This window comes from Mytilus californianus, unplaced genomic scaffold (genome assembly GCF_021869535.1).
Source record: "Mytilus californianus isolate M0D057914Y unplaced genomic scaffold, xbMytCali1.0.p SCAF_2, whole genome shotgun sequence".
Classification (NCBI taxonomy): Eukaryota; Metazoa; Mollusca; class Bivalvia; order Mytilida; family Mytilidae; genus Mytilus; species Mytilus californianus.
Genome location: NW_026262668.1, coordinates 116544568 through 116560142, shown reverse-complemented (window position 1 = coordinate 116560142; position 15575 = coordinate 116544568). Strand labels below are relative to the sequence as shown.

Here is a 15575-nt window from a genome sequence, read left to right as displayed (position 1 = left end):
TTATTTGATTTAAATATGCATGTATCATTGACATTGCTTTAATATTCTTCTGAGATAAGTTAAATATGTGCTGTCTGTTGCATATCTGTCCATTTTGAAGTTTTTTTCTGGTCTAGCTTCATACATAAACAGGGAATCCTGTTAAATGTAGTAAAAAATAAATAATGTATGGAAAGTAAGGAATTTGTTTTGATTGTAATATCATAATCTTCTTACTTACAAAACTCCTATAAAATGTTTTTTAATGTTGAGAAGAAAAATTCGTAAGGGTTCCGCGGAACCCAGTGTCTCGCCTACTTTTTCTGTTAATTGCAGGCTCAACAAAAATGAGGAAGTAAATCAATAAAAATATTCCACTTGATACTATCTTTTGATTGTAAGAAGCTTCTGTCCAAGTTTGGTAAAAATCAAGGATAGTTTATGAATCTAATAAATGTTTAAAAACTTTAACTGCAAACTGAATGTAATGTTAACTTGGAGAAAACTAAATTTCCTTCTAGATACTAGCTTTTGATCATAAACAAGCTTCTGTCCAAGTTTGGTACAAATCCAAAATAGTATAAGAAAGTTATTAAAATTTTAAAAACATTAACCACAGAGTGAATGTGTTGTTTCTTGGCAGAAAATCTAAGTCCATTTAAAAGTAAAATACGGAAAAAATGGATTTATTTTTTTACAAAATTTCCTTCTAGATTCTAGCTTTTGATCATAAACAAGCTTCTGTCCAAGTTTGGTACAAATCCAAAATAGTATAAGAAAGTTATTAAAATTTTAAAAACTTTAACCACAGAGTGAATGTGTTGTTTCCTGGCAGAAAATCTAAGTCCATTTAAAAGTAAAATAAGGAAAAAATGGATTTATTTTTTTACAAAATTTACTTCTGGATACTATCTTATGATCATAAACAAGCTTCTGTCCAAGTTTGGTACAAACCCAGGATAGTTTAAGAAAGTTATTAAAATTTTAAAAACTTTAACCACAGAGTGAATGTAATATTTCCTGGCAGAAAAACTAAGTCCATTTATAAGTAAAATACGGAAAAAATGGAATTTTATTTTTACAAAATTTACTTCTGGATACTATCTTGTGATCATAAACAAGCTTCTGTCCAAGTTTGGTAGAAATCCAGGATAGTTTAAGAAAGTTATTAAAATTTCAAAAACTTTAACCACAGAGTGAATATTTGTGGACGCCGCCGACGACGACGACGACGCCGACGGAATGTAGGATCGCTATGTCTCGCTTTTTCGACTAAAGTCGAAGGCTCGACAAAAATGAGTGTTTGGCAATAGATTTATACCATTGCTGGTGGATTGGTAGTCCCTGAGGGTATCATCAGCTCAGTAGTCAGTGCCTCTGTACTGACATGATTTATAACATACCTTTCCTCAATTTGCCTTTATCATTTTATAAATTAAGAAATTATTATGACTCCCAAAGGCAAAGTTGACCTTAGATGGATGTGGCTATACGTTATAGGTCTATTTTCCTCATATAGCTCCTCACTTTACAGGTTTAGGGATTGAGCATTCCTAGAGAAGGTAAATCCAGAAAAATGCTTCAGACGCACAAAATTTATAAAGCATTATTTTTCAATTAATATGATATTTTGGTTTATATTTTCCTTATTATGCTATTATTCATTAAAACATTTTCTGCAGAACTTATAATCAATAGCATACTGGAAAGAATGAAAATTTCTGTCCAAAGAACGATAATATTTCATCACAAGAATTCCCAACCTTACAGAAAAAAGCAAACAACATTAAAAAGAAATTAAAGGCAAATTATTTTTAATGTAATATTTGTAATATATAAATATACATAAAATGTTCATGTAAAACTGATCAAACACATAACAAAAATGGTAATTCTTCTTGATAAAGGTTTAAATAGTGTACAAAACATGTCCATTATTGTAAAATCTATCAACTCTAGAAACATTTAGTATTTAGGTATCTTAAAAAGATCTGATAATCACAATTCTGATATAGACCAATAGATTAAGAAGACAACAAAAGATAAAAGTTTCCATTAAATAAAAAAAATTTGTAAAATTGCATAAAATCATGGAGGTTTATTTGCTTTGTAAGCAAGTTAACAAGGCAAAAGTATTATATGTAAATATTTGCAGATTAAGTTTATAATTAATGTAAAATTTTCAAATCTCCATATGCACATTTATACGGTATACAACTTAAAATCTTAACAAGATATTAATGTAAATAATTATCGGTTTTATTTCTTTTTTTTTGTATGTATCATTTACCTTCGAGCACTGTGTAACACTGGTTTTGATTGAGACAACACATTGACAACTATAGAAATAAAAGAGGTATGTAAAAAACTACAAATCATTTTACAGCCTTAAAATCATCAGAAAATCTATACTGTTGGTAAGCTATAAAAGACTATTGAAAAAACAAAATCTAATATTTCAAAATGGACAACAAAGTCTGCATTAAAGTCATAATACAGTTTTTGCTTACTGAATCGTGAATCCATTCAAAGCAATAAAAACTACTGATGTCAGGCAACCTACCATTGAATAATGTGGAAAAAAGCAATTTTTCATGTAGTGTAAATTTTAAGATAAAATTGTGAATTTTGAGATAATTTTAAATTACTCTTGGTGCATTGAAATATTTTTAAATCAAGCTTAATTCAACATCTTAATGTTTGCTTTTTGTCCCTTTTGATAACTAAATTTTAGAGCTACAATGTACAACAAACATATTGCATGACTGTGAGGAAGATTTTTCGTATAAATAAAATGCAAAAAATGTATCAATATCCAGCTTAAAAAATTGGTACTTCATTGGCCTTTCCATTTTAGACACAATAACTTGTTAATATTTAGAATATCATGAGAGGTATGTCACATCTCATTACAAAATGAAGATAGAGGAATTATCAAGAATTATAAATCTAACATCACCACTGTTAAACAGAGAATGAAAAAATTGAGAAAATGAAATGCACTAAATAGAATATCTAGTACATGCAAGACATATGCTTGTTTCGTAGATACATTGTAACATGAAGAAGTTTTTAACTTTGCTTTTGTAGAAATGATTAAAATGACTATGTGTAAACAGTTTTTACAACATAATTTAAAAAAAAGGTAAATAACATGAACATATAATATACCCTAACATAGTACATATAATAAAGTTCAGAAAACACGTTCAAAATGTTGGTCTGGATTGTGTGCTGGTTTACCAGGTGCATTTGGAGCAGGCTGACGGGTACCAGGTCTTCTTGGTGCTAAATATTCAAACATTGAAGTTGTGTGTTTTGATAAAGTAGTGCTCAAATCAATTGGCATTGGATCAGTCCAGAAAAAGTCATGGTTCAGTGCAGTATCAGCATCTATTCTTTTTGTTGGATCTATCGTCAACAGTCTGTCAAGCATCTCCAAAGCATACTGATCTTTAACATAATAATTCAATCTGTCTTTTACTTTCCTCCTCTGACCAGATATCAGATCAATTTTTCCCCACAGAGGGAGTTTTTCTACGTTTGGCCACACCTCCTTTGTGATTGATCCACAAAGTTGACTGATTAACTGCAACTGATGCTGCTCTGTTCGGCCTTGCATAATTGGAGTACGCGTCCACATTTCTGCCATGATGCATCCAACTCCCCACATATCAATTCCTGGACCATAGTCCCGTTCACCCAATAATAGTTCTGGTGGTCTATACCATAATGTGACAACACGATTAGTATATCTGTTTGGGTTGCCTTTATTACTTAAACTAAAAGATCGAGCAAGTCCAAAGTCAGCTAACTTCAATACACCATTTTTGGTTATCAGAATATTGGCAGCTTTCATGTCTCGATGCAGAATTTTATTACTGTGCAAGAAATAAAGTCCATTCAGCAACTGTTGAACAATTTTTTTTATTTCACCTAAATTAAATTTGACATTTGTATTTGAGAGTAATCCTGCCAGATCATGTTCACAAAAGTCTGAGATCATATAGAATGTGCTTTTATATCTGTTGTATGGTGTTGCTGAAAAGAAAGAAGTTGTACAACTTAAAATTTTTGTCTATTATAAATACTTCCACTAAAAATTGGATAATGAGAATAAATTTCACTTTATATATTTAATATTGCTAATTCAAATGAATAAAAACCATTGTTTAGCCTTTGAGGCTATGAAAGTCAAATAATATATGACTGCAACTGGACAACTCTAAGAGAAAAATCAGTTTCAATTACACAGAATGTTTTGTTTTACAATTTTAAGACTATCTTATACATGTATTTTACTTCTAATAATTTTACCTTTAGATCTACAAATCTCTACTAAATTTAACACATTGTCATGTTTAAGTAACTGCAATATCTTGATCTCCCTCAAAGCAGTGATTGGAAACTAAAAAATAAAACTCAAATTTGAATATGCTTCTACTTGAATCAAAGTCATAAATTAAATGTAAGCATATCTAATATAAATATTTTTTTCATATTCATATATACACATGTATATAATGTCTTAATATTTTGTGTGTGATATCTTCTGTACGTGAGTAGTTTTGTCAGCTAAGCTGGAAGACAGTAGACAATTATCTGAAACAGGCCAATAGTTCATACTTGTAGAAATATTTGTATGTAATAAAAATATATAAAACAAAAATGTATAAACATTAATGTAAACTAGCTGCAGCAGAAAGTTGAAGAGGAATTTGTTAGATTTTCTTGATTTGAATGATGACCTTATAAAGTGCACCTGCATGTTTAAATGTAATTAAGAAATCAAGGTTAAACCCCAAAAAATGATCAATTTAGTTTATACAAACCCATATATACTTGAAGACTCAATCAGTCAATGCAATTTTGGGTGTAATATGATAAAAGAAAGACCTTGACTTGTGGTCCACTGCAGCAAATATCATAGCTGTTTTAAACTTTAATTATAATGACCTTAAAATTAAAACTGAGATATGAAATTTGATGTAAACTTTTCCTCATTTCATTAAGATTGTGGAGGCTTTAAAGTATTTCAAGCATACAGTATAGCTCCTACTGAACTACCTTTTATAAAGATTGCAACCATTATAAGAAGGTTACCTGTATTGAATTCATGTTTTATCATTTTATTTCGTTCAGGGTACCCAGTCAATAACAAAACTCAACATAAGATCTAAAATTTCCATCATTTTACCAAGAATTCAAATTAGAAATTATACATTTACTGAAACTAAAAAGTATCATATAAAGCTATGCCAACTACTTTATATATATATATATATATCAATTTTGGATTTACATATGCTCATCTAAGTACAGCACAACACAATTTAACAGCCAATTTTTTTTAATTAGTAATAGATCTACATTGTATCTTACATACCCCTTCCTTTTCATTTTCCATGAGTATCTTTTTCATAGCAACAAGCCTCTTTGTATTCCTATCTCTGGCTTTGAATACTTCCCTGAAATCAGGATAAGTACTATAAAGTTTGCATTAATTCAAAGATACTTCCATTAGTGGCAAGTCATGTATTTTCATTATAGGATTATACACATTTTTTCTAGAGGTTATTGATGTGTAAACTGGGGTGATTAACTCACAAACTGAAAGTCTGAAGGATCCTTGACTCATTTTAACCAATTTTTAATGAAAAATAATTATTGATATCAAAAGTTTTAGCTTAACATAAGATAATGATTAAATGTAATTACAAGATTTGAAAAACTTAAAAGATTACATACTTTATGCAGAGATTTATTTGCTCTTTCTGCTTGCTCTACATTGTCAATGAATATGCATGTCCCTCCTAAGAGAAACAACACCTACAAATGGGGCTCTAATATGATTGATTTATATCATTTACTACACCAGAAATACTCTTACACTATACAGTACCATTTAAACAAATTGATTCAAGATCGTTTTTTTTCGATTTCCGTGTTTTTCGGAATCACACTGCGTACCGAGGATTATACTCCCAATTTCCTCCAAAGATTCTCTCCCAACACCGTGTGACTGTTAATTGGTTTATTGCCCATCGGATGTCCTAAAAATTAACGACGCGTGACAACATTATCGGATTAGCCAGATTATTTACCTATGTACATTTAATCGATCTTGATTGCACCTGTGTGCTTTAAAAACACGGTATTAAAATTTTAACAAATGTTTTCCTTTCTTTGACAGATAAAGATGTGACATTATCATTCAGCATAAGATAATTATTCTTATACGCTTTTGCCTTATGTCATTGTCATTTGAAATAAAACTTACAAACGAATAAAAATACGAAGAAAAAACTTGTTTTGTATTTCTATTATAGTCTGGTCAGGTCATACTTTGTGTCCTTTCAACAAAGATGATTTTACCACAATTAGAATCTTTTATGACTTTCTCAGTAAGCAATTTCAGGTGCATATGTATATTACAATCATGTAAAATATTATGTTTCACTACCTCGGTACATGACCGACTTGAATTATTTGAATTCTGAAAAGAAACTGTAAAGTGACAACTCTGTTGAACAAAGGGAATAAGTTTTGTATGCATGCCCTTTATTCGTGAAAACAAAACACTGAGAGAACTTCCCCGCCCAGGCACAACACAACATTGACAACTTAATTAATTATATGGAAAATAAACTGCTTCGCTGAGCGCAGCTGGATACGCCTGCAGAGGTCCAACCCTGAACAGTTGGGGCAGAAATGGACACAATATTCAAGCTTGATACAGGTCTGAATTTGGATTGTAATTAAATATTTGACATATTATAGGTTTCTGAATAAATGTAGTCAAAGAACTTGAAATTGGTTATATGAATTGAATTTATATTCAATTAAAGATTTCTTGCAGTTGTGCAATACACTGTGCTGTTGCGCAATACTTAGTAAATTTGTTGTCAGACTATAAACAAATAAAGTTCAATTTCTTCTTAATGTCATATTGGAAATTTATGAAAATCCATAGGGAGATTTTATCAATAGCTATAAATAATTCACCAAAGTTTCATGTGAACTGCTGAAAGCATTTTTGAGTTATTGTCCGAAAACTGGAAAATCCCCCCTTTATTAATAAATAAAACCCCATAACTCAGAAATGTAAAATCTAAAATTTATAAAATTCTAAAGAGAGCTTACATCAACAGATATAAACAATTCACCAAAGTTTCATGAGAACTGCTGAAAGCATTTTTTAGTTATTGTCCGAAAACTGGTAAATCACCCTTTTTTTATGAATAAAACCCTGTAACTAGGAAACGTAAAATCTAAAATTTATAAAAATCGAAAGGAAGCTCATGTCAATAGATATAAACAATTCACCAAAATTTCTTGCAAGTTGGTGAAAGCATTCTTGAGTAAATGTCGGAAAACTGGAAAATCCCCCCTTTTTTAATGAATAAAACCCCAAAACTCGGAAACAGTAAATTTGAAATTTATAAAAAACGAAAGGGAGCTCACGTCAATAGATATAAACAATTCACCAAAGTTTCATGCATATTGATTAAAGCTTTTCTGAGTTAATGTCCGACATGTTGACGACGGACGGAAGGACAGACAGACGGACGGACAGATGGTCAACGGTATACCATAATACGTCCTGTAAACAGGCGTATAAAAATCATGCGTTTATCTCTGTTATTGATCTTTAATTATTTTTTTTAAAAATTGGATTAGCGCAATCCGTATTTCACTGCTCGTTAAAAGTCCTTGGCGAAATGAAAAAAAATGAACTTTTTCAACAATTACTATAGAAAAAAATCAAATATATATACGAAAAATATTAAAATGAAATTATATCGTGTACCCAGATGTTACATGAAAAAATAAGTGGACAGGATTTTAACGATCTACACATTTTCACAGAGGATCTCTACCAACGCCCAACTTAACGACATGCATCGTGTTTTCATTGACAATAAATTTATATTGTTGACCATGGACGTATAACTAATGTTCAGGTCTACGTCCTGTTTTGATTTGATTTTGATTTTTGGTGTTTTAATGCCACTTTTAAGCACCGCTTTTGGGCTATTTCGTGGCGGCCAGTTTTTATTGGTGGAGGAAGCCAGAGTGCCCCGAAGAAAACCACCGACCTTCCATAGGAAAACTGACAATCCTAGTCAATTAAGATTGCAGTCGAGTGCACCCGCACGAGCTGGGTTCGAACTCACAACCTCAGTGTTGACTGGCTAGTGATTACAGTAGTAACTACTTAGACCACTTGGCCACCGAGGCCCCCGTCCTGTTTTGACTGATAAAACTAAAATAAAATAGTTAAAGAAGACGTGTGTTTGTTTATTCGGAAAAGGATTATATTTTAGATTCTGGTTAATCAATTGTAAAAGGACCTTCTAGAGCTTCAATACTAACGTACAAAAATGTCAATCATTAATACAAAGCAACTTTAAAAACCTGAATGAATTTTCCCACGGTCGTTCAGAGAGGTCACCTGAGTTTACTGGTACGTGATATTATTTCCCGCCATATAAAGATCTCGTGCTGTGGATAAAATTGATGTCAGCTATTTTTAGCATTTAATATTGTGAGCGAAGTTCAACCACACACTGTTGATCACTGAGATGTGTATCGTGGAATTGTCTTCCCACGGCAAATTAATCATTTTAAAATCTTTTAAGATCAAGTGCTGTCCAAAATACAACACACAAGTTTACATTCATTGTGCGTAAATAAATATTATGCAAAGACGAGTCATTGTGCAGCTGCGGAGGTATTCCTGTTGTAGCCGAAATGTATTATTATCCTAAAGTAATGCCAACAAATCATAAAAATAAAATGCCGTAGACTTATTAAGCATAAAGAATGGTGAATAATATTTTCTTTTTTACTTGCATATACAAAACTTTGAGACGCTTAATTTTCTTTAAACTAATCACATTTAATCAGCGGTAGTTTCCGTTTATTTTTACACAAGTATGTCCCTTTTCGTAAATGTTTTTTATAAAACTTTAATGCAATTGAAAGAATTAACAACAACATTTTGCTTTTAAATCTTTTATTTGTTTCAAGCAATTAGATAATCATAAAAAGAAAATGCCGTAGACTTATTAATCATAACGAATGGTGAATAATATTTTCTTTTTTACTTGTATACAAAACTTTGAGACACGTAATTTTCTTTAAACTGCACACATTTATTCAGCTTTGAAGTAGAATTTCGCATTTTTTTCCACATTTTCCACAAAATTTTATAAACCTTTTTCGGTAATGTCCGTTTTTTTAAACAAGCAAGTCCATTTAAGTAAAGGTATTTTTAGATTAGCAAGCAAGAAATACGAAAATATTTTAACTTATTTTTAACACAAAAATTAAACTTAACCAATATAAAAAGACATTTAAAATTATACACTTGTTTGACACTTAAACTGGTACAGTAGACCGGAAATATAATTGTTTATGACATCAGGTAATCCAATTACCCTATCAGTCGTGTGCCGGCATAGATTAAAGTAGGATTAGGGCAATTAATTCCTTGGTGTTGGGAGTGAGCTCGCTATCACAATTAACATTTAAGCGATTTTGGGAGAGATTACTCCTAAATTCCTCCCAACATTTTGGGAGAAATATCGGAGTTTCTCGGAGTGACTCCGAAATTTTCCTTGGTGTAGGGTGTGGGAGAGCTGATCCGTTTGAATGGTACTGTACACAGATTTCAGATCATGATGTCATTTATTTCTTATTATTTATTGAAACCTATACCTACAGAATGGTATTTATTTTTTCCTTTATCATTTATGGAATTATTCCATATTTAAGATGTTCATCCTTTTGCTAAAAGTACTGATGTAGATTTTATGCCCAACAAACTCATAAATGATGTACAAATGTAATATATATTTGATTGTAACTTCAAATGTATAATGTCATGTTAAACCAAATACTTTGATGGCAACATAACAATTGGAATCAAGCGTATTACAGGGTCAATTACAGAATTGGTAAATAGACTATTGGCTGCCAACTTTTCTTTTTAAAAAAAACATAAGGTTAATCAACAAGAGTGCACACGCTGAAAAGTCTCGCCTTCTTTACTAATCATTGATATTATGTTGATAGTCCTAAATATAAAGCTTTATTACAACTGTCACATAAACTTAACATTAACCAAGTAAACTAAACATTGACCAATGAACCATGAAAATAAGGTCAAGGTCAGATGAACCATGCTAGGCAGGCATGTACAGCTAACAATTCTTCCATACAACAAATATAGTTGATCTATTGCTTATAGTTTAAGAAAAGCAGACCAAAACACAAAAACTTAACACTGAGCAATGGACCTTGAAAATGAGGTCAAGGTAAAAAAAAACCTGTGTGACTGACAAATATATCATAAAATATTTCCATACACCAAATATAATTGAACTATTGCATATAGTATTAGAAAAAAAGACCAAAACTCAAAAACTTAACTTTGACCACTGAACCATGAAAATGAGGTCAAGGTCAGATGACACCTGCCATACAGACATGTACACCTTAAAATCATTCAATACACCAAATATAGTGGACCTATTGCATACAGTATAAGAAAAACAGACCAAAACACAAAAATTTAACTATAACCACTGAACCATGAAAATGAGGTCAAGGTCAGATGACACCTGCCAGTTGGACATGTACACCTTACAGTCCTTCAATACACTGAATATACTAGACCTATTGCTTATAGTATCTGAGATATGGACTTGACCACCAAAACTTAACCTTGTTCACTGATCCATGAAATGAGGTCGAGGTCAAGTGAAAACTGCCTGACGGGCATGAGGACCTTGCAAAGTACGCACATACCAAATATAGTTATCCTATTACTTATAATAAAAGAGAATTTAACACTACAAAAAATCCTAACTTTTTTTCAAGTAGTCACTGAACCATGAAAATGAGGTCAAGGACATTGGACATGTGACTGACGGAAACTTCGTAACATGAGGCATCCATATACAAAGTATGAAGCATGCAGACCTTCCACCTTCTAAAATATAAAGCTTTTAAGAAGTTAGCTAACGCTGCCGCCGGATCACTATCCATATGTTGAGCTACCATTTGATTTTTATGGGGGGGGGGGGGGGGGGGGGGGGGGGGGGGGCTAGGATGAAATTTGAAAAAAAAGGCAGGATGAGATTATTTGCACAAAAAAAAAGGCAGGATGACAATTTAGTTAAATAAAAAAAGTCAGGATAAATTAAAAAAAAAAGGCAGGACCGAATAGAGTGAAAAATAAAAAGGCTGGACCGAATAGAGGGAAAAATAAAAGAGGCAGGACAAAATTTTTCATCCTAGCCCCCCCCATAAAAATCAAATGGTAGCTCCTTTAGCACAAATGGCCATATTTATAACACAGAATTTTCTCACGCACAGACAAAACTTTGCATCTAGATATTTTTATGGCATGACATGACCTACATATATACAATGTAGAATTCAAATGCATTTTTATGTTTCAGAATATCAAAAACTAATTTGATTTTGCACTTATCTATTGCAGAGAAATTTTTTTCCACTGCTACAGACATGAAAGAAAGGTGTCAAAATAAACAAAATTGGAATTTAATTTCCCATAGATAATAAGGATTTTCTGTACTTGGCCATCACAATACTCGTATACTACTGGAATGCAATACTGGTATAAAATTTTGTTCCAGTATTGTCGCCAAGTACAGAAGATCCCGTAATACATGTAACTGAAGTGAACTGTATTGATTGACATGGACAATAGAGGGACAGTAGAAATGTGACAAAAATGAGTGAATTAAACTTTGTGACCGAGTGGACCATATCAAGTGAAACTCGGGTATTTGTTGATTTTATCATCTTCTGCAGGGACGAAAAAAGTGCTCAGCAAAATCCAGCAAGTTTAATCTAGAACATAAGGCCAAAATAAATAAATGGTGTGTTTCCGGTTTCCCGACCCTACCTCCGTTTCCGACGCCGACCCTAAACATTTTATTGACAAAAATAAAAATAAAAATTCAAAATCCGGATTTTTCAATCTGTCCGGATCCGATTATTTGTTTAGAATACTACTGATCTTCAAAGCGTTTGATAATAACGACCAATATGGATAAGTAAAGCGTTTCAAGGACCAAGATTTTAAATAAACAAGCATGGCTTTTCGGAAAACGTGTAGCGTATTAGCTGTCAAATATGCGAAATGTGTTCACATTGACGCAAAATATAATGACATCGATTCCGGATAATAACGATATGATAAATCTTTTTGAAGAACATCATGATGGATCTATAGACAAAAAAAAAACGAAGTTGACGCACTTTGCTCAACAGTCAACTTCTTTGAACAGGTACAAGCGAGATTTTTTAAATATTTGTATATATTACGAATAGAGTATTCAGTATATATACATATATTAACAAAATCTCGTTTTGTACCTGTACTTCTTTGGACCAAAAGTCAGACTCGTTTCAGGTTGGACAGACTGTATCTGTCGGTAAATTGACTAACAATTTTATAGTAAAATGAGTTCAAATTTACTGCTAAAATCAATCCAGCTTTTGTTGTAAAGCATGCTCTTACGAATGTTGTACAGAATTGTGCTCAGGACGCAACATAAACGGCTGTTAATGCTTTTTAGTTTATGATGGCCAGGGGACAGACAATGCTTTTTAGTTTATGATGGCCAGGGGACAGACAATGTGGAACAAGAAAGATGAAACTTGAGAAGCTTTCCCCAGTAGGCAGACATGGTGTATGATTCATATTCATTTATAAATGAATCTGCCCCAGCACCATGTCTACTTTTATTCTTTTTTATTTCTCTGGCTGGTCCCATAACAATTTATACAAGAAAAGGGAAAAAAATCATGTCATAATTACATCTGCAATTTATTTGACCAGTAGATTAATGAGTGTCGTAATTGGGGTACCTTCATGACGAATTGCCACGAAATAGAAGTTCCTTCATAATAGAAGTTCCAAATGGAAAAAGTGTTCTGGAATATTATTTCCACTGGAATAAATAGTACAGTATATGTTCCTAACGGAATGAATGGTATAGAATATTTGTTCCAACAGGAACAGATATTATGACATTGTTTATAACAAAGTTTTCAGTGGAACTTCTGTTAGGCAGAACAAATATACGTAAACAGAATAACGATAAAAAATAGATAAAATGTACACTTTCTTTTAGACGGTAAATAAATCGACTGATTTTGACGAATCACGTAAATTTTTTTCCAAAAATAACAGTAACGATAATTATTTGAGACCTCTGACCAAGGATTTGTATAGTATACACATCATTGCTCTGACGAATCACGATAAGGATATTTTGACGAATTAAGGTAAAATTTTAACCAATTTGACGCTAACGGTAGCCGAAAATGACTGATTGACGCCTGACGGTAAAGGGCATTACTACCCTCATTAATAAGACAAAGATTTCACATTCTCACTCTTCTCAAAACCTGGAATTTTAATATTGTCAGAACCACCCAATCTTCAATCAACATCACATTCTGTCAAACATCAACCACATCTCTATATCAAATAAAGAGGGTGCAAGGGCAGAGTATTAACCCTCAAAAAATCATAATTAACTGCTGCTTAGCATCGGTTCACAGTGTTTTCAAGGGGTACTTATCTGCTTCCACATGTAAACCCTGTGTGACATTTAAATTTTAAGGTTCAACGAGGCCCAACATAATAACATACCATGCCAGATTTTTCACTGCCATTTTTTATTTAAGATAATTAATTGGGAAGAACATACACTTTTCCTTTTACGACCAATGAAATGCATAAAATTTTCATTAAAGTTTATTTTCATATTTCTGAAGCAGAACAAAAACAGAAAATTAAAAAAGCTGTAGATATAATTACTATTCTAAATATCAAAGAAGCCCGCACATCAAACTATTTGATTTGGAACTTTTTTCTGCTGTCGACCCTTCAATAGAAAAAAAAAATAAAATGTTTTCATAAAATAAAATGTTTTACCTACCTACCCTACCTAATTTTTTTGGAGGTGAAATAGGAAACACACTATTAATTTATTTTGGCCTAAATGGCAAATGCATTTGAATTTTATTTATCTGAGGGTTGTCATACCTTAAAACTTTTCCAGATGCACTGGTTTGTCTGGACTCAGGGTTTATTTGAGATGTAAACACGAAAAATTTAGCCAATGGGTCCAGACAATCCTTAATCAGTTAATACTTGTACTAAGTTGTAGCATGCATAAATTTTGTGGGATTCATAGAAAAATTTTAGGTTACATATTTATACCCGAAAGTTCCCTGTCCAATTTTGCACAACTTTTCATATTTGCTAGAGTCCTGACAGAAAGGATAATGAATATTGTGATCTTCTCTTTGCATTTTTGTTGATAAACTAGCCTTGCTTTGTTTGACCTATCGTATCATGACATTGTTTCTTTACAGAACCATTTAAGGTATAGTCATAACCAAATAACAGAGGAAAAGTAAAGAAAAGTACACAACAACGTACAGGATGTAAACCCAAAAAATAAGATAATATCTTAGCATTTAATACAAATACTAAATTGGAAACGAAGAAAAAAAGAGAAAAGTCCATGCTTACTCTATTTCTAATTATAAGCTTTTTCTTCATTAGCCATCTCAGATAATGTCGTGATAAATTTCTTGGTCATTGTATAAAGAACTTTTATGAACTTAAAAGACGAATTTTACCGATTTTTTTCATTTTTAGCTTATATCTGAAAAATTATTATAGATAAAGAGAAACTAAATATAACAAAATTGATCAGCAAGACAAGAACTACAAATAACTCAACATGGTGGAAATCGTCAGACGCGAATCCTTATTCGAGTTATTGCCCTTTAATGACGATTTTTAACAATTTTTAGCGTTTTAGCTTATATCTGAAAAACTATAATAGATAGCTAGAAACTTTATAACCAAAAATGATCAACAAGACAAGATCTACCGATAAGTCTACGATTGTGGAAATCGCCAGACTTCTTATTCGAGTTATTGTCCTTTAATGGCGGTTTTTATCAATTTTTAGCGTTTTTGCTTATGTCTGAAAAAAACTATAATAGATAGACAGAAACTTAAATAAGCAAAAAGGATCAGCAAGACAAGATCTACAAATGACTCTTATCAGAAGTCCATTACTAGTCTAGTAATGGACTTCTGCTCTTATAAATACCCCGTATTAGAGTTATTGCCCTTTGGTAATAATTTTTAACATTTTTTTTTGCGTTTTTGTCTAATATCTGAAAAAAACTATAATAGATAGATAGAAACTTTATATACGAAAAATGATCAGCAAGTCAGACAAGATCTACAAATAAGTCTTCAATGGTGGAAATCTTCAGACGACTTCTTATTCAAGTTATTGCCCTTTCTAATAACGATTTTTATCGATTTTAAGCGTTTTTGATTAACTCTGAAAAACTACAACATATAGATAGACTTGAATAAGCAAAAAATATCAGCAAGACAAGATCTACAAATAAGTTAAATACTATTGAAATCGTTGGACGTCCCCTTATTTGAGTTAATTCCCTTTGATGATGATTTTACCCGATTTTTTTACGTTTTTGTCTAATATCTGAAAAAAAAT

General features: G+C 31.7%; 1 protein-coding gene across 1 annotated transcript; it reads right to left on the bottom strand.

Moving 5' to 3' along the window:
* Positions 1–1776: 1776 nt before the first annotated feature.
* LOC127730830 (cyclin-dependent kinase 9-like) lies at positions 1777–14392 on the bottom strand. The gene is made up of 4 exons (XM_052239434.1): positions 14252–14392; positions 5366–5447; positions 4297–4387; positions 1777–4020 (listed from the first exon to the last, which is right to left on the bottom strand). The coding sequence occupies exons 1-4, from the start codon at positions 14341–14343 to the stop codon at positions 3176–3178; spliced, it is 1110 nt and encodes a 369-aa protein (XP_052095394.1). The 5' UTR covers positions 14344–14392; the 3' UTR covers positions 1777–3175.
* Between the last annotated feature and the right edge of the window lie 1183 nt (positions 14393–15575).